This window comes from Trachemys scripta, chromosome 5 (genome assembly GCF_013100865.1).
Source record: "Trachemys scripta elegans isolate TJP31775 chromosome 5, CAS_Tse_1.0, whole genome shotgun sequence".
NCBI lineage: Eukaryota > Metazoa > Chordata > Testudines > Emydidae > Trachemys > Trachemys scripta.
The window spans coordinates 19,569,563-19,590,254 of NC_048302.1; the positions used below are offsets into that span (position 1 = coordinate 19,569,563).

Below are 20,692 nucleotides of genomic sequence, written 5' to 3' on the forward strand. Positions count from 1 at the left end.
GGCTGTGCCGCCGGAGTGCCCCCCACCAAGCGCCGGAGTGCCTGCTCCCCCCTCCCCCTGTGGAATGCCGCGCCGGGCTGCCCCCCGCCACCCCAAGATTGGCCGCCCCTTACCAGGTGCCGCCCCAAGCATGTGCTTGGTTATCTGGTGCCTGGAGCCGGCCCTGGCTGCAGGCGGCCCTCCTCACACCCCCCTGCCCCAGCTCCCTCTGCCTAAATGCTGACGATGACCAGGGCGGCCGGATCTTTGGGTCGCTGCCGAAGGACCCAAAATGCCTTCCCCCAAATGCTAGCGCCCTAGGCGACTGCCTGGGTCGCCTAATGGGTTGCATCAGCCCTGGCGATAAGGTCTCACCTCATCACATAAGCCTCAGGCCTATCATCAAAATCCCAGGTCTTTTACCTCTGGGAACTGTTCATTTTATTTTCTTAACCACACTGGAAACTGGCTGCAAGTTGCGATGAACAAACAATTACACCCCAGAACCTCAGTTAGGTACTAAGCACATTCCTACTTAGATAAATATGGAGATATACCTATCTCATAGAATTGGAAGGGACCCTGAAAGGTCATTGAGTCCAGCCCACTGCCTTCACTAGCAGGACCAAGTACTGATTTTGCCCCAGATCCTTAAGTGGCCCCCTCAAGAATTGAACACAACTCTGGGTTTAGCAGGCCAATGCTCAAATCACTGCGCTGTCCCTCCCCCCGGTGGCTTGAAAGTGCTGCAAAGAAGACAAAAACTGCCTTCATCCTGTGCCAATTGGCCCATGGGAGAAAAAAATCCTTACTGACCCTGTAACCAGGTGAGCGGCTCGACCTGCAGCACCTACCAGGCCAGGTTCCCATTCCTAGTTCAGGTGGGTACGAAAGAGGCTCCACATGGTCCCTGCACTGGGATAAATCCTGGGAGATGGGGGATGCTGGCCAATCAGCACCCCTTTCCCCCAGCTGGCCAACAGATGCCAGAAATTCCCAGGGGGTTGAGCTACCTATTGTCCATTGGTGTCTCCCTCTCTTGCTCCTGGAACTGTTCCCACCTTTCACTATTAGCCTCATCAAGCTCCTCCACCTATTTCTGTCACTCTTTACATTTGAGTTATTTCACATTTCTATCTCACTTCAACTGTGTGTGTTTTTTTGCCAAATATAGAAGCCATGCTCCTGACACGTTAATAAAAACCTCAGTATGACTCACCACAAGAAATAAGAAAAATGGAATTAAAATATTGAAGAATGGAATAAGCCATGGTTTAGATGTTTTCATCTCTAAATTTCTTTAACGCCATGAAATTAGTTCATTGTCTTCCCTAAAATGAATCCGCATTAGACTCACAGTTAGGAATTATGGAGCAGATTTTCAAGGTTAATTATGCACATGGATATGTGAGTTCATGCCTTATGCAACCTGTGTTTGCGTGGAAATCAGGCATTTGTGTATGCATATGGTCAGCTAAGTGCTTACCTAATCATGTACACCAGTAAATATCCTACCTGAGTGCAAGAAATCATTCCATCAGTTAATAGTGAGCATCAGGAGGTGGAAATAAAAATCACAGGTAATAGCATCACAGAATTCTCTATCAGAAACTGTAGCCCTGTATGAAAACAGACTTACAGATATGTTCAAGTATACATAGTAAGTACTGGGAAAAGGCCACCACCTTATTAGGTATCTTAATCTGTTTCTGTGTTTTAGTATCAGTTATGCTGTTTGTTTCATTAAAGCAAAAACCACTATAACTTGAACTAAAAGAATGTTAAACACCTAAATAGGATGTTAAAACGGAAAGTTATGAGTATTTCACAACATATTAATAGTCCCTTTCTGTTATAGTTTAAAAAATTACCCAGACTTTTAAAGCACTATCCTGCATTCAGAGTTTGTGACACCATACGTAAGGACGTATTTTAAATTTTGATGCTCTGCCATCCCATATATCAAGATAGAATCATAGGGTTAGAAGAGACTGAAGTGTCATCTAGACTAACCCCCGGCCAGGATGCAGGATTTGTTATGTCTAAACTGTCCAAGACAGATGGCAATCCAGCCTCCTTTTGAAAACCTCCAGTGAAGGAGATGCCACAACCTCTCTAGGCATGTGAATATAACCATCACAATTTCTTTAGAAGAGAAAATCCAACCAAAATTATAGACAACTGTAATGTTGTTCAAAGTCCTTCATACAAATGCAAAAAAATGTATTATACAGAAATAAATTAGTAGGTGTTTTATAGTTTTAAACTATAGTTTTAAAATTCTCCTGGCCCTGCACGTTGTCTCTTTTACAGGAACTGTGTCATTGAGTGGAACCCACAAAATGGGCAGAAAATCCCTGGAAGACCAGGAGGAATTTTAAAGGGCCAGGCCTGTATAACAGCTAAACATTTTTTTCTTGTTTAATATGCTTTTAAAAGGACCATGGGTCAGCTATTTTCTAGAATTTGATTTTTTGTTACTCTCCATTGTTTAGAATGCTCTTACAAATGATTCTTACACATGATTTATTCCTCTATTCCACTATGGCTCCATCTTAAGCCAGCAGCTTTCCTCAACTGGACAATCAAGGCAGCCACTTATGAGGTCTCGGTATGCTTCCTTTACCAATAATAATGCTTTCTCTCTTTTCTTCCAATTCAGAAACTTTGGCCTGAAGATGTTGCTCTTAGGCTCTCGGGCACCATGAGACGCTTGCACCAAGTGCACACACATGCCACTTGGACACAAGGAAAATTGTCAGACACTCTGCACTCTTGTGCTGCAAACTAGGCGAACTACCCTTGCCAAATCTGCGTCTACAACCCTGGTTTTCCTCCCACATATAATTGGCCACTAACTTTATGCTTAGAGTGAATGTTTTTTATTTTTTAATTTAATGTATTAATTTAAACAATTGCCTTTTCTCCCCACAGTACCTAATTCTCAGTCCAAATTCCTCTCTGGACACGCTCTCTGGGGCCTCTGTCAGCTTAAGAATTCTTCCTTAAGAGGGCTGTCCTGCAAAACTGTCTTCACTGAAGCTAATGGAAACTAATTTTATAGCATCATATATCAGCAGTGGATAAAACACCTTCTGCATTCCCCAATATATTAATTGAAGCCAGTGGGATCACTTACATAAGTAAGGGTTTGCAGCATCTGGTCCTAACACTGTAAAAAAGGAATATCTACACAAAGCATGTATTATATAAATAAAAGGACTCACAACATATTATAGTAAAAGAAACATACTGAAAAGATAATAGAATACATAAATATTAAAATTAATATTAAAGGTAAAATAAATGTAATGCATTATGTAGTAAAAAGCATATATTTATAGACACACTTACAAGTACTCACTCTTTTGAAGTGCTCTCACCCTAAAAATATGCAAAGGTACATGTTTCAAATGGTAAGAGAATTCACCTTGTAAGCATAATGATTAACCATATTATTGTTAATTAACCAATGACAAGTATAATCCAGTTATCAACAGTCACTCCTGTCCTGCACTTCTAAGCCTTTCCCACAGCTGGTGAAAAGAAACTTAAAATATTGTAACAGGGAAATTGTTTTCAACTAGTTATGTCTGAGCCTCTGCCACAGACTTCTTGAGCGATTTTGGGCAAGTCACTCAATTTCCCTATGCCTTAGTTGGCCATCTGTACAGTGGGGATAATAATAACTCTTTTCTTTTACATTATTTATTTGTAAGCTATTTTGGACAGGGACTTTTTCTTAGTATGCATCTGTACACAGCACAGCACAATGGGGTCCTGATCTAAATAGGGGAGTCGAGGTGCTACCATAATACAAATCATTTTAGGTAACAAAAGTATGCACAGGGTTTCCTTGAAAACATAGGCACTTTTCTGCAATGCAGTGGCAGCTTCTAGGACCCTGCACAAGAGTGAAGGGCTCCTCTGTTGAGCTATCCTAAGCTCACATGAAAGAACCCTGTGTAAACATGCAGAGTCATTACAATTGGCATATGCTGGCAGCTGATCTTGATCTCTAGAATACAAGCGAGATTAGGGGTGTCTCTCTGGAGCAGAAGGAACTCAGGGTTAAATCCACAAAAATACCTAGGCACCTAACTGCCTCTTTAATTGCTTAAGTCCAACATTTAGGAGATACTAACGTTCTCAGAATCACGGCTCATCTGCCATCTAACCATAATAGTTGCTTGAAGTCCCAATGGCATCTACATTTCCACGGGTGGGCACACACCCACTTAAATCCTGACACTGCCCCCAAACTGTTGAACTGCTCTGAGCCCTTGCTCACACTAAGTCCTGGTGGGACTCTCAAATACGGCGTTCTCTGCCTATCTCGTCCGTGGGGCCCAATCTGGTAGACATTTGGGCCTTGCACAAAAGGAAGCCATGGGCGAGCAGGTCAGGAATTTTTCAGAGGGGCAGGTGTGTGTATCCTGAATACCTAATAGTCCAGTGGTTAGGGCAATCATCTGGGAGGTGAGAGACCTAGATTCAAATCTCTGTTCTGCTTCATTTGGAGGAGGAACATGAGCCCATGTCTCCCACCTCCCATGCATAATGGACAAGTTGCAGGGATGTAAATAACGGCCATTCTGCAATCTGGTACTATGGTCATGGAGTTGTGGTGCATAAAATAATTTGGATAGATTCTGGTTATCTTGAAATAATGGGCCTGATTCTGCTTTCACTTAAACATGAAAAATGAGCACGGGTTCAAGAGTGGTTTTTTTTTCCTGATTGGCTACAGATCTGATGAATGCTGATAAAGTTTCTAACATTAAGCAGTGTCATGAAAATATGGTTTCAGTTCACAGCCGAGTCTGGAAACAACAAACAAGATAGTGTTGGAATAGCCTACTAAAGCTTCCTACTGCACAGGGTCTAATAACTCCCCTTACAGAGAAACTATGAATAATTAACAATTAATCAATGTTTGCCAAGTGCTTACAGTGCTTTGGATGAAAGTATCTATCTCAGTATTATTAAGTTAGGCATTCTTGTTTTTGTTCTAGTTACATAGGAAGCACTCTCAGCTAAATGAAGACCGTTATGATTAGCTTGATCATTAAATAATTTAGAATTTAACAAACAGAATGGATGCCACAGAAAACACCACAAAGAAAGCACAACCAAAAGAAACTAACAAGATTTCAAAATCAGAACATTCTACCATAAAAGAGAATCCAGGTGGGCAAAACTGACAGCAAAACAACAAGAGTTCATACTGAAATCACAGCCAAAAGAATACATATGTTTGAAAATGATAAAAGGTGAGGAAAACATTTTCAGTATCCTTTTGTCTTTCCTTAGAAGTTAATGATGATCTGGATTTGGAAAAGAGTGCTTCTGATTTTGTGATATAAATTGCTATTGGACATCTGATACTCTGGTGCTGAAAGTCTCACTGCTCTTGATAATAATTTCTGTCCACCTTGCCTTCGACCATATAATCTCTGATAAAAGCTCCTTTTGCCTGATGAAAACTTTTTCAACTACTCTTTGAAGTATCAGACACGATTAGATTTTTAGCAAAACTGGAAAGAGTCTCCTCTCAACTGTGCAAATATCTCAGGAGAGTGTATAACCTAAGATCATATCAGCCCTACCGCATATGACTTTTTTCTCTGATTTCCTATCCACATCTGAGTCCACTTGAAAACCGACTTCAAGCTTTTCAAAATTCTGTGCAGGCTCTCCTTCTTTCCAACCTCATGTCAAGTTTTTTTCTCTGCCAGTTCACTCTGCTCCCTCAGAACAGATCTTTAAGGTTGTTGGGGTGCAGAAAGGTAAGGTAGAGCTGCTCTTTGTGCTGTGCATTTGTGTTGCCCTATTTTCCTAGAATTCCCTTCTTCACAGTGAGAGAGTTACTTCCTCCCCAAAACTCACCTGAAAACCTTTAGCTTAATTTGACATTCAGTGTAAACAGTGAGAGAAAAACCTCAAGCAGTTCAGAGTCAGGGTTGTGTGTTTAAAAGCATCCATCACTTTGTTAGTTTGTTTGAACTACCTTAGTTCCTAAGTCTGAAAAATTGGGCTGGAAATCTCACAAGAACAGGCTTTAGTGTGGTATTTCTGCACATCCAGTTCGATTCCTGGCTGGAAAGCAGAAGTGAGGAAAGAATATCTGAATAACAGAGAATCTTGAAAAAAGCTCAGTTTGAGTTTGGTTCTAATAATTATGCAAGACTTCGAGGGGTTTCTGTACTCCTCCTAAAGTTTTCTGTGATATTCTTTTTGAAGGATGCTATATCAAAACATAACTGTGTCCTACCATCAGTTATATGACACAGGTGCCATACCAAATTCAATATGCTTTTATCTATCAGAACTCTGTAAAATTCATATCCAACCAGATGTTTATTACACAATGACACACCTTTTGTATCCATTATGTGATCTATGGTCTTCAGTTCAGCAAGTTTTATTCCATATCCATTTATCTATCATATTCTTGCCATATTTTATGTCCATATAGATCTGCATTTTATCTTTCATCTGAATGACTGTGCATAAAAATTCTTAGGGTCAATTTCTGCTCTGACAGACATGCTCTGTGTAAATATGGAATAACTCCATTGAACCAACTGGTACTTAATCTTGACTGGCTCAACTGTAAAGGTCCAATTCTGTGAGATGCATCAGCCCCTCAACTCCCATTGACCTTGCAGGATTGGTCCTAAATGATTTACAATATAATATTACAAATAGAATAGATGCAACACACAAGAAAAAGAAAACAAAATAGATGAAAGAAAATATGTTTTCATCTTATTAAGCTGCACTTTAGATTTTTGCTTTCTGTGTGTGTGTGTGTGTGTGTCTATATATCTCCTGCTCTGGCTTATATCCAGCTTTCATTTCTAAAATTTCCCAAGGATCAGAAAGAAACAGAAAAAATATATTAGAATTGATATCAAACACAATCAGTACAACTATACCTTCCCTCTTACATACAAAGGGGCTATATTTTCAGAATAAGAGGCTACACGTGTGTCTTAATTTGCACACGCATTTAACATAACTGCACGCACCCACATTTGTACATTGGGTACCATTATGTAAAAATGACCATTTAGAGGCCTTGTCATTTGTATTCAAACCCTCAGTTTGCCTACGCAGAGTAAATGTGTGCACAAATGCATGAGCACAAATGCAAGCACATTTTTATGCGCTGCTTGCAAGCTTCTTTTACTGAAAATTTCGTCTGAAATGTACAATCAACCTGCAAAAAGCCATGTAGGTTTCCATGCCATGCTAACGAAAACTCCAGCATAAGAATGTAAGGTGAGTGTCTTTTTGACTTAGGCAACAATTTCCTCCCAACTCCATAATGTTCAGCGTTGTCCAGTTGACTACAGTAGGGACTGTCAGAAAGGTGCAATGAGTCAAAACATTTTGGGTGGGATTTGAGCATCAAAATGAAAATTTGAGCACCTTTGAAAATCCCGCACTAAAGCGAACAGTGACTTGGAAGGCAGAAACCTACTGGGATTTTCTGCCTTCCTCTGGAGTATTGGGGATTGACTATTGCCAGAGTAGTTGGACTACTAGTTTGATTCAGTCTGGCAAATCCTGTCCTATTTAAATGTTTATTTCATTTACGTAAAACCAGAGAAATTAAGCAGCTTGAATACCACAACACTGGATAATGTTTGGAAGTATTTAGACTGTATATGGCATTATAACTACTTTGCTAATATGCAGACTTTATCATTTACACTTAGTACTGCCAGCCTTTCCCTGCTCCTCAACAAAGGTTTAGTAGCAAATACTGTAGTAGTGTCTCTTATACCAAGACTTAATTATTTACTGGCATGCTAAGAGGTATTATTAGAAATAATTACAGTTAAACTACAACTGTCATACTAAATGAATTATAGTTAGTTATACAGTATCCTTGTTCTTATTACGCTTGCTCACAAAGTTCAGTCATTTGCAATGGGTCTCTCAGCATACATGAATTAGCGAGAGTCTACAATATATAAGTTTCCACTTACATTATTATTAGCTAAGTCTATAACAGGAAGGTATATTAATTATCATTTGCATCTCTAAGAAAGAGAGTGGGGAAACAGACATTTCCTACCTCTTTTTAAATTGACTTTTTCCTAGGCTGAGTCACATAGACCCATTTACCAATTCATTACGTTGAGGGAGCCTCTGTTGATTTACGTTTTTGAACAATTAGTCTTTTAGAAATTTACATGCTCTCAGCAAGAAGCTTTTTTTATATTATGCACAAAGACCACAAATGTCATTAGGTGAAGATTCTCAGACCTTTAGAAACGTCTATGTTTAGGACAACGTTAATAATTCAACCTTTCCTAGAAAAAAGTTATTAGCAGGGCAATTGCACCTGAATTTCCCACCTGTGGTCCACTAAGGGCACCCACTCTAGGCAAATCCTCAGCCATTACATCCCTTAAGCAGAGAGCCTTCCTGATTGGGTTTTTCCAGACTGCTTAGTTCCCTGTCTACACTGAGATATTCCCAGCAATCCAGTGTCTGAGCTTTATTTACTTTCTCTCCACAGACTATGAATAGTTGTGATTGCCAGAAGTTACAAGTTATCACAAAGCTCTTGATAAACAAGCACATTTATTCTTAAAATGAAAACATTACCAAGAAAACATTAAACACAATATGAAAGAACCTAAAAACATCAATAGAGGTCACACCAACTTCAGCCTTGGGCTCTGATAAGTGTCAGTCCTTCAAAACCCACAACTGGGTTTAGCCCTTGGTTACAGGTTCATAACTGCCTCAGATTCAGAACCAGAACCACCATGAATACTTCAAGTCTTTTCTTTACACAGTTTGGGCCTTTGATCTTGGCCTCATGTAACAGGTAATCAGCAGATCATGGCGCACTCCTCAGGTTATAGCTTTACAAGACTGGATTTCTGTATAATCGGAGGTGTATTCACCTCCCCCTAGATATTCCCCAGAAAAACTACCTAATACTTGGAGTTCCAAAAGTCCGTTCTAATTTGGCACATTGTTCAATATCGCCCTCTGAACCCCCAGGTCTCACATCTGTCACATCTTCTCCCCGAGATATTACATACAATTCCAGCCCACAATAATACATAAACCATTCATTTAATACAGTGGACCCCAAAGATACTTAAACTTAATTCAGTAAGATCTCCCAAGGATATGCAGGAAATTGCCATATCTGTCATAGCAGGTATGTCCATAGGCTATATATCTGATCTCCATGGCAACTCTTTATAACTCCAGGTTTCAAATAAATGAAAGCTATACTTAGGTTATGAAAAATAACTCATATGATAGTAGCATTGCTCTGTGCCTTTTGTGGCCACATTTTCTAAACCTAGATGCTAAAACTAGGCTCCTAAATATAAATGTATACAGCTAAAGATGAACGCCCTGATTTTCAGAAGTGCTGAGCAACCCACAAATCCCAATGACATCAATGGGAGCCACAGGCATTAAGTACATTTGAAAATCAGGTATTTAGCAGTTGGAAAAATGTGACCTATAAGTTGACAGGATGGATAAAAATACGTTTATAAAAGTTTTGTAGGTATTACAGAATACTTCATACTTGATTGCGTGAGTGAAGAACTAAAATTTGTTAGTGTCTATCTGTCTCTGTCCTATGGTATCTATCTGCCTGCCCTTTGCATTTTTAAAGCACCCATCATTGGGATAACTTTTTATCTGTATATAATTTATTTTTTATTTAAAAGAACAACAAGACATCTATGCAAAGCTTTTGGCACCCTAACACATAACTCAGACCCCAACAGAACCAAGAGGTATTAAAATAATAATTCAAAAAGAAACTGCCAGCCAAGCCAGCCAACTAAAAAAATATCAATTCTACCTCTTCATTGGCTGAAGTTATGCTTCCTAGACATCTTCAAAAAAAAAAAAAAAAAACTGGGGGCCTGGAAGGTCTCCAAATTAGCTGTTTTGGATCAAACGGGGAGGCAAGTTCTAGAGCTAAGTCTATAACATGAAGGTATATTAATTATCATTTGCATCTTTAAGAAAGAGAGTGGAAACTCAAACATTTCCTACCTCTTTTTAAATGGACTTTTTCCTAGGCTGAGTCACGTAGATCCATATTACATTAAAACAATATTAAATCTGTGACAGAAAATAAAGGCGAGAAATTCACAAGCAACAGTGAAATGTGCTTCATGCTTTGTGATGCTGGTACCACAGTGTACATGGATTTATGTAACAGAACGCCACTAGCCATCACCTACAGCCCCCAACTAAAACTTCTCCAGCGCATCATCAAGGATCTACAACCTATCCTGAAGGACGATCCCTCACTCTCACAGACCTTGGGAGACAGGCCAGTCCCCGCTTACAGACAGCCCCCCAACCTGAAGCAAATACTCACCAGCAACTATACACCACACAACAAAAACACTAACCCAGGAACCAATCCCTGCAACTAACCCTATTGCAAACTCTGTCTGCATATCTATTCAAGGGACACTATCATAGGACCTAATCACATCAGCCACAGCATCAGGGGTTTGTTCACCTGCACATCTACCAATGTGATATATGCCATCATGTGCCAGCAATGTCCCTCTGCTATGTATGTTGGCCAAACCGGACAGTCTCTATGCAAAAGAATAAATGGACACAAATCAGAGATCAAGAATTGTAACATTCAAAAACCAGTAGGAGAGCATTTCATTCTCCCTGGACACTCAATAACAGACTTAAAAGTGGCAATTCTTCAATAAAAAAACTTCAAAAACAGACTCCAACGAGAAACTGCAGAACTGGAATTAATTTGCAAACTGGAGACCATCAAATTAGACCTGAATAAAGATTGGGAGTGGATGGGTCACTACAAAAAGTAATTTTCCCTCTGCTGATACTCACAGCTTCTTGTCAACTGTTGGAAATGGCCGACGTCCACCTTGATTGCACTGGCCTTGTTAGCACTACAAAAGTAATTTTCCCTCTCTTGGATATTCACCCCTTCTTGTCAACTGTTGAGAATAGGCCACTTCCACCTTAATTGAATTGGTCTCGTTAGCACTGACTCCCCACTTGGTAAGGCAACTCCTATCTGTTCATGTGCTGTATATATATATATATACACACTGCTTACTGTATATTTCACTCCATGCATCTGATGAAATGGATTTTAGCCCACAAAAGCTTATGCCGAAATAAATTTGTTAGTCTCTAAGGTGCCACAAGGACTCCTCTTTGTTTTTAAGAATATGAGTTACAAATATATTACAAAGCAATTCCATCTTGGGGTTATTCTGATAAACAGATAGACTCTTTAATTTGTATTCAGAACCCCTCAATAGTTACAGATTTCTATTATACTGTTGCTTATCTATTGTTTTTATTATGGATGCATTATCATATCTACCCATCTTGATATAATCCTAGCTATTATATCCCACTCTGTGTTATATTCATTAAGAAATGTGGCCTGGTTTATTTGCTTAAATGTCAATTCTGAAAAGAACAGCTACATACACCAATCACGTCTCCGTAGAACCGTAAATGGTAAACAACTCTCCTCTACCACTGCGATCCTACTGAGAGCCTTGCAGTTCATCTAGACCAATTTCTTATGCATACTGATAGAATAATGAAATGTGATTGCAGCCTGGTTAAAGTGCTTCCTGGAACATTTCGCTTCCTGGAACACCCCTTCCCCACAATTTCTTGGTTACTAAAAAGAAATTGATTTATTGAAGACATATTTTCAATACTAGACAATTATGCTGTTCAATTCTAATACAAAAGGACATAAATGGCTTTCTGACAATTTAACTGAAGAGAATAAAATGCCAAAAAGGAAAAAAAAAAAGAGCCTTATCTTTATTCCTTAGCCCCAGAGAAAATTGCTTACTCAAAAGAAGACTTTTAGCTTTATTTTTAGTTGATACATGTTATAAATATGCTGGTACTGCTTCAGCAAAGGGGGCTAGATTAGATGACCTCTTGAGGACCTCTGGAGACGATAAGGATTAATAAAGTACAGCAGCAAGAGTACCTGAGCTGTAAGACACCCCAAAAGTAGTATCAGAATATGAGGCAACATATGTGCCCCTCAAAACCCAAGTAAATATGGAGCCTAATACAAGATATTCATGCATAAATCCATGTACACTGTGGTACCAGCATCACAAAGCATGAAGCACATTTCACCATTGCTTGTGAATTTCTCGACTTTATTGTTTTCTGTCACAGATTTAATATTGTTTTAATGTAATTTTTTGTGGGACTCTGCAGTACATGAGGGTGTGTGGGAGTGCAGGCACAGCATACACACTTTTTAATAGCCATTAAGGAATTCATAAGGCAAATTTATGGGTTTGAAAAAGTAGCATTCATTATTTGGATAGCATTTCTAGAGCTGTGCTGTTATTCTATCTACATAACAAGCTTCTATTGAAATGGGCAGCTTTACCATCAAGGTTATCCTAGAGGAAATGTCAGCACAGCAACTGACACCATACAAAACTACAGAGCTATTAAATTTCTGAGCACAACATGACCCCCCGTCTCTCCCCTCTCTCTGCAGCTGGCATTGTCATAAACAGGAGGGACAGACCGTTTTTATTGATGAGCAAATATACAGCAGATCTCCTGTTTTGCCTCCAATATGCTATGCCCAAATGAAAACATCTTTTTGGTGCTCTTTATTCAAATCTATAGTTTACTCACAAAATGGTTTTTAACAGTGCCCTTGAGAACTGATTTTCTTCTTTCGGGCTTTATTTCTAATATGTTCATGAATAATAAATGCATTTATTGCTTACCAAACACTTTAAGAACTCTGCCTCTGATGGCATATTATTGTAGCTTTGTGTCTCAACAGAAGCGTGTACAAATTAGATTATTAGATCTTTGGGGCAGGAACAGTATCTTTCTGTGTGTCTGTACAATGTCCAGTAAGATGGAGCCCTGATGATGATTGGGGCTTTTGGGGGTTAATGCAATAATTAATAACACTGACAATAAAATACCTTTTATTTGAGTTTGATATCAGCATATTTACACTCACACCTATTTCCATTGCTGACCACAAATGCACTCTTTATTTTAAGCTGGGAGGCAGGTTGTGGGGGTTGTAGCCCCAAATTGCTGTAATAAATCACTTGTCAGGTGCACTGAAACAGACACTAACCTTGTTTAGTTTTTCAGAAACTTCCAAGTCCTTGCCTGAAGAAGTTTTGCTTATATAAAGGGCAGGACTGTAGGAGATCTGTTTTTAAATCCCTAGTCTGCCTGATTTGAAGCAGATACTGGAACCCAAGTCTCTAACATTTTAGGGGAGTGCCATAACCCCCAGGCTCTGGGGCATTCTGGGGTGAGTTTCTCGCTATTTCTCCTCTTAACGCTGTTCCACCCAGACAATGCTTGTAGACAACATGTTCAATAAGCTTAGAGATGACGGGGAGAAGGGAGATGGTGTGATAGCTAGAGAGTCAAGTGGGATCAAGGGTGGGGGTTAGCGTGTGTCTGTGTGCGCAAACTTCCTTTTGGTTTAGTCTCACATCCTCCAGGATCCAACTGGAGTTTCAAGTTTGACTAAAGCCAAACACTCAAAGAAAACTCAAGCCAAACCATCAGGTTTCCCAAGGCTCCCACTTCAAGCCATACATTGGCCAAGAATCACTGAAAACTCCAGGATGGTTCAAAACTTGCCCCATGTCTACCTAACTTTCATGGAAAAGGACAATCTTTTTAGTGAGCCTTGGGTTGACTTTTATAATGCCACTTGAAACCAGCTGATGTTTGTCTGGCTTTGGGTTTTGTTTGGAAAGTTTTGCACAGCTCTATTCTATGGTCTGTCCACTGTAGTGTGCAGGTTGTTGGGTGCTGGTAGCAGATAGATGACTGTGAGATGTTCCTGAGACCCTCTGATCACCAAAGGCATCAGCATACGGTATGGGTAATGCTTGTTGGCCTGCAATTCAGAATTCTATATCACTGCACTGTTACACAATTATTTAAAAGAATTCTTCTCTCTAAGCCTTTACTATGGAAAGAAGTTACTGAGTATTACAGAAAATAGATTTTTTCCCAGCTGATTATTCTTTAGGCTCATGCAAAGTGAATACAATTTGTGATGTGAGATAAGGCTATTAGGAATATATTTTGCGATGAAAAACAACCCCACCCCCATAAACTGACATGCTGACAAGTTACCAGACATTAAATATGCTATTGGGAGAAGAGTGAGTGGATCAGGCATTCCTCCTGTCATTACCATCAGTGTTTCACTGGTTAAACCGGCTCAGATGTTATTTTGATAGTTGCTTTGCAGGAAAAGGAAACTATATGACACAAATGAAACCAAACCACCCACAGTAATTCAAACAGAGTAGACCATGAATGCTTGCATCCCCAAGCACTTTTCAACTACAAGTCATAGACTGGACGGAGGTGGGGGATAGCAAAATATGTAACTGCATCCTCACCAGCAAGGTCCAACCTGTCACACCCCTGAGGTTACTTCTGAACTTTATCACTTGTGAGGTAGCGCTATGGCTCCTCCTCTAAGCAGTGTCACCTGATAATAGAGGGAAAGGGCAACACTGGTATCTACGTGTAGGCTCTCAATTCCAAAGCACCTCCTGGCTCCTCCCACTTTGCAGTGGTAGAAAATCAGAATATTTGGTGGATCGAAATACAGGATATTTTCAGTCACTCTAATTATCGGCAGCAGTTTCTTCTTTTTACTCCTTCCATTTACCCCACATCACCACCAACTACTGAATCGTTGTACAGACGCTGTGGCCAAAAGCGTTGACAACCTCCCACAAGTTTGTAATGCTGCCCTGCAAGCAGATGGCAAGGCTGTTCTGCTTCCTAGTGCTGTGACCAATCTCCAAAGCTGCAACACATTCTCTCTCCTGGTGCCGCTAGCTTAAAGTGTGGAAATGGTGAAGTCACATGCAAACCCAGCTCTCTGACATCTTAGCGCACACCACCTTTTATTTTCCCTTGCTTAACTTTCCCTTTCATTGTCTTCTAATTTGCCAGATTCAATTACAGTTATTAGCCCAGCTGCTCACAGCATTATTCTATGGACCCACATGTGTTACCAGAGTTTTTAATTTGATTACCACACCTGCAACCAGAAATGGAATAGGACAGTCACTAGATTCAGGAGGGTTTCTGGACACATAAGCAGAAGCAAAGCTTTTCATGACCATACTACTGTTGAAAAGACATTAGCAATAACCATAATTAAGCCCAGTTGTTGCTAGCATGGTTGTGGCAGAGTTCCCCGATCACTGTGGACAGTCATATTTTTCCTGAGAATCATCTTACCTTAGACATTTTATCGACTACTCCTAGGCAGCTTATAGCATAATGTTCTAACATTTTTATAACAGTTTTTTTCAGAAAAATAAAGAGGTCCCTGTGGTCAGAGGAACTGGGCTAGCTAACAGATGTTAGCGTGGTTCTAACTACAGTATAGATACAATCTAAAGGGAATGTTTGTTCAAAATGAGAAATCATCACAAGAAAAAGAGAAGCAAAAACTCAGGGACAAACTTTTTCTGATATTGTGTGTGGATATATGTGGATAAGGGAGAGAATATTAATGTGCTGTGCTTCGGAGGCTGAGGCAAGCTTCTTTTATTGCACAGTTCAGAAGCATTATTTCACTTGACAGTAACTCACAAGCTTCCTACAGGCTAAATATTTTGTATACTGACTTAAATATATGAAGGTATCAAATGCATTACGATTCTGCCAATGCAACTTGGGAAAGGAATTTTCCACTTCACACTCCTGAGGAAAATGCATATGCTGTAGGCTAGGATATCATGTATGGAGGAACAAGGTTGGGAGGGGAGGGTGTTTGGCACCATTATTCTCAAGAGATCAAAGAGCAGACAAAGGCACACTGGAAGTGCTTCACTGTATTTTAAGTGGGAATAGGTTCAAGGGTAGGACAGCCTGTGGTGCTTGTAAAGGATTAAGTAGGGTACTGTGCTTTTTAAGAAGACATAAAGAGGTATGTAATGTGATACATTTAAGCCTAAATGATTTTTTTGGGAGTCCTCAATGAATGTTTAAGCAAGCGTGCCTTTGGTCCTGGTAAATCTGCTCACAACAAATAACTGCCATGAAAATGGAGATTCTTTTGACTGAATGAGATGCATATTTCATAACCTATGCAAAAAAGGAAAAAATCAATTTGGAATACACAGAGTATTTAGGAATAATAAAGAAAAAAAGAGAGATAAAAGGAAATATTCTCCAGAATAATCCAAAGCGAATGTAGAAATACAGATACCTTCCTTTCCTTCTAATATGACAAAGTAGCTAGAAAAACAAAACTGGTTGTTTCCATGCATTCAGTTCAGGCCTTCAGTGGTTTTATTTTCTCAAGTAGAGGGAAACAATAAATGATGGGAGACTAGAAAATATTTAATGTGCCTATGCTTCTCAGGCAGTCACATATTTTGAGGTATCAAACTCTATTAATCTATTCAAGATCAATCTACCCAGCTATCCTTTAACCACACCTGAGCCAGTCAGGTGCTGTGGATGTAGAAGGAATGAATGCATGCACAATGATATATATCTTAACCTGATTTATGGGGGAAAACAGAACCAGGATATGCCAAAAAACAGAAATTTCAAGAAGCATCATGTTTACATCTTAGGCTCCTTCCCTGCCTCTATTTCAGCTGACCAAGGCCATACCAAAGTTGCATCTTTCCTGATCCAAGTAGAGCTAAATAAATATTGTCATAGGGCTTAAACTGTGTTCTTACACACACAGATTATTATTATTAGTAGTAATCATGTTTACTATGATAGTGCCTAAGGGCCCACCAAGCATGGGTCCTCATTGTGTACAAACACAGATTAATAGAAGACTTTACAATCTAAATAGACAAGACAGACACAGGGTGGAGGAAGGGGTAGAACATAGCAGCAGAGTGAACAAGTGATGGCAGCAAACAGCATGTTAGTTCCATTATTTTTTTTCGGAGGATGGGGGGAGAAATGGAAAAACAAAGGAAAGGAAGATAAGTGACAGGGACAGGACAAGGGAGAAGATGGTAAAATGGGGAGGTGTGGAGTGAAGTCAGGTGAAGAGACTGTGAAGGAGGGGGAGAGGGCTAGAACAAATAGCCCATCAGCACAGAAAGTCCAGTCAAAACAGTACAACATTATCTCAGGATATGTCTACACTGCGTCTAAACACCCACGGCTGGCCCGTGTCAGCAGACTTGGGCTCATGGGGCTCAGGCTAAAGGCCTGTTTAATTGCGGTATAGATGTTAGAGCTCAGTCTGGAGCCCAAGGTCTGGGACTCTAAAAGGAGGAAGGGTTCCAGAGTCCAGGCTCCAGCGTGAGCCCGAACATTTATACCACAGTTAAACAGCCCTGTAGCCCAAGCCCTGCAAGGCCAGCTACAGGTGTTTAATTCCAGTGTAGACACACCCTCAATGTCCAGTGGTCCCTGCTTTGGATGTTTCTGCTTCTACCAGCTGGAGTCTGACTCGCTCCTCTCTGCAATTTCCCCCCCTCCTCTGGGCCACAGGATATGGGGGGGTACAGGTGCAATTTCCACTGAAATCACTGATGTACAACCCATGCAATCCCACTGAAGTCAATAGGACTGCATGAGATGTCAGTCAGCACTGAATTTGTCTCCGCTGTATCATGTTTTTCAAAATAAAAGTTGCTTTCTCAGTATAAATGAAATAAATGAACAATAATTAACAGAGTGAAAAAGAGAGAAAAATTAAAAGGATTTTAAACTGTATGAAAAATCTTTTGAGAATGTCCTTTTAAATAGCCTCTGTAGTCCTGCTGTCCAACTAGTTTCACTTTGCAATGGCTGCCTGCACATCTAATTTACCTTTGAGAGGATGCAGCAGGGGAGTATAGTTAAAGCAGAGGATGTTTGACGTATTCATTTGCAACACACACACATCCTTAAGTCACAGTATCTGAGTCTCTTCATGGACACTAGGTGGCCTAGTGGAAACTCAATTTTTAGTAGTTGTTCAACAACATTTGCTTGGCAAGCTGTTTGTGTTGGCTTATGTATTTCTTTTCTTGTCAAGTCATGATTTAGCACCACTCAATGGCGTGATTAAAATGAAGCACAAAATGAGACCCAAAATTAGTTTGGTTTGTTTGAGGTTATAATCTTATTGTGTTAATAGCTCTGAGGTGGCCAGTTGTTCTTCAAGGTCGGGAATGAGTTAATGAAAATAATGTAAATGGGCCAAATGGACCCATGAAGTCCTCTGATATACCTGCATGCTTTCATTTTAGAGTTATTTTACAGAGATTAAAATCTGCCTTATCAGTTACATTTTTTTGGTCTTAATTTTCTTCTGTACACAGGGTTGGTACATAACACCATATTTATCATCCAAGTGAGGATGAAAGATTCAAACAGATCTTAAAGACAGAGCTTCCAATTCCTTAGAGAGAGAGATATTTCTTCCTGGCCAGGCCAAATTCAGTCTTCAAAGAGCCTTCTATTTATTTGTCACCTGTCTGAGCAGCAAGGGTCTCTCTCTCTCTCTCTCTCTCTCTCTCTGGCATTTCTTCCTGTGAGGTGTATGGGGTGGGGAGAGCAAGCATGTGCATGCGTATGCAGGAATGGATGGAAGCATACATTCATTGGGAATGATCTTGCAGCTATTTGGAAAGAAAGAGAGAGAGAGAGAGAGAGAGAGAGAGAGAGAGGTTGGCTAATCGCTGCTTTGCTAAAGCTTAGCTCTTTGATACCATCACTTGCAATTGCTTATTCCTGGAAAGCAAAGCTATGGGAAATTAAACAACTCAGACAATGCTGTTTCTGTCAATTTAAAAACAGCAAATACCATGTCTTCAGGAATTAGAAATCAAAGACTGTAATCTGTAATTACCTGCCAGTGTAATACACTGGTTGTTTTCCTCAGCTAAAGGGCTTTAGTCAACACCCACTTATGTTTGATGTGCTCTGGTTTTTTATTGTCCTGAAACTCATGGTATAACTTTGGCAGACAAGTCACAGTGATGGATTTTTTTTTAAAGGAGCTTCCCAGCTTTATAAGCATCTTGCCAACTGGACCAAAATATATTTTCTCAAAAATGCCTTTTCCCTTGGCCAATCAATCTTCAGCTGTCCCTTTCTCTGGCACTTTAGAAATATTTACATCAAACGTATTTCAGCTTATGACACATTCTAGAAGGATTTCACATGTGCATTTCCCCTGGCCATTCCCATCTTCCCCTCTTTCATGACATTTAGTGTCTGGTAAATCTTTGAGTTGGGAAATATGATCCAAGCTATAATGGCGGTGGGTGAAGTCACTTGTTTATCAAACTCCTAAACAGTTGTTATCTTGTAGCTCTTTTATTATCAGGAGATCACCAGTAGAAAATGGCTTCATCATTGCTTTTTAAAAAGACCCTTTCCTTTATGTGCTCTCATCAACTGTCACAACACCATGGATGTATGGGATATCCTAGGAAGTGAATTTCAGTAGAAACAAAAGGCAACAGCTCTGAAATGGCTTGATTGGATTTTGATAGATCTAAAAAAGATTGAATAACTAAACCTTCGATGAGGAAACATGAAACAGTTCAGTTTTCTATTATAATTAATTCTCCCCATCTTCAAATTTAAATGAACCCTATAAAATAAGGCCCTGCTAAAATAACAAAATATGCTGTTTTCTCAGGGACCTATTTTATAGAATAAATTTTCAATTTGGAGATGTTATCATAGGGATGAATTTTGTTCTGTTCTCATTCACACAGATGCAATTCCCATTGAAGTCACTGATGAAAAATATTCACAATCTCATTCTGTGCTATTTAATGGATAGGTGATCTTAAATTCAAAATCTCTCCTGTTTACTTGACTTTTCTAAGATTTCACTTGACAAAAAAAGTTTTTACATAATTTTGTTTTCCCATAGCAAATCAAGTTTAAGAGATTGCTGTGAAGTTTTTTAAACAAGGTCATGCTTTTCTGCCTGCTTTCCACATAACACATAGGATTCATAACCATGACTGAAAGATTAAGTTTTCAGAGACAGAAGTCTAAAAACAAATGTCTATTTTGCATTCAAACCTACAGTAAGCACTTTGTACAGTACACTGCAATGTCTTCTGTTATTAAAGTCCAGTGATCCTACCCTCATTTTGGATTCTGACAAATGTATTCTTCTTTCAGATCTCTAAATCCTCAATCGTTTTCAGAGCAAATATTTTTTGGACTTGCATTTTAAAATGTAATGGAAAACTGCCCATAGGGAACTGAGCTGAGAGCGCCCAATCCTTTGAGCTGGAGCAATGAGCTATAAATTGATTAGGTAATATCATTGTCCTATGTGCAAATGCAGATCCAAATGTTAAAAAACAATTAAAAAAAATCCAGCACTGGAACAGAGCATCTCCGATTGTCAAGGAAAAGGTAAACCATGCCTCATACCTTCTGAATGCCTGCTGGTGACTCCAGCACATTATTCTCTGAGCCGTTACTTCTGTTAATCATCCGCCACATTTGAGAATACATGCTGTCCCTCTCAAAAGGATTCATCCCCTTCACTCGAACATGCTCATAGACTGCAGAGTCCAAGACAGTGCCATAAGGAATATCCGTCTGCCTGGAGAGATCCTGGAGAGACCTTAATTGGTGGTGAAGAAAAGAGACAGAGGAGACATGATTCCACATTTCCAAGCTGAACGAGAGCTGCAGGCAA

General features: G+C 39.7%; 1 protein-coding gene across 1 annotated transcript in view; it reads right to left on the reverse strand.

Moving 5' to 3' along the window:
• GRID2 (glutamate ionotropic receptor delta type subunit 2) overlaps window positions 1-20,692 on the reverse strand; it is a 1,042,513-nt gene that overhangs the window by 128,769 nt on the left and 893,052 nt on the right. The window contains exon 13 of the mRNA XM_034772953.1: window positions 20,422-20,617. Within this exon, the coding sequence (XP_034628844.1) occupies window positions 20,422-20,617 (196 nt within the window). The remainder of the gene's footprint in view (window positions 1-20,421; window positions 20,618-20,692) is intronic.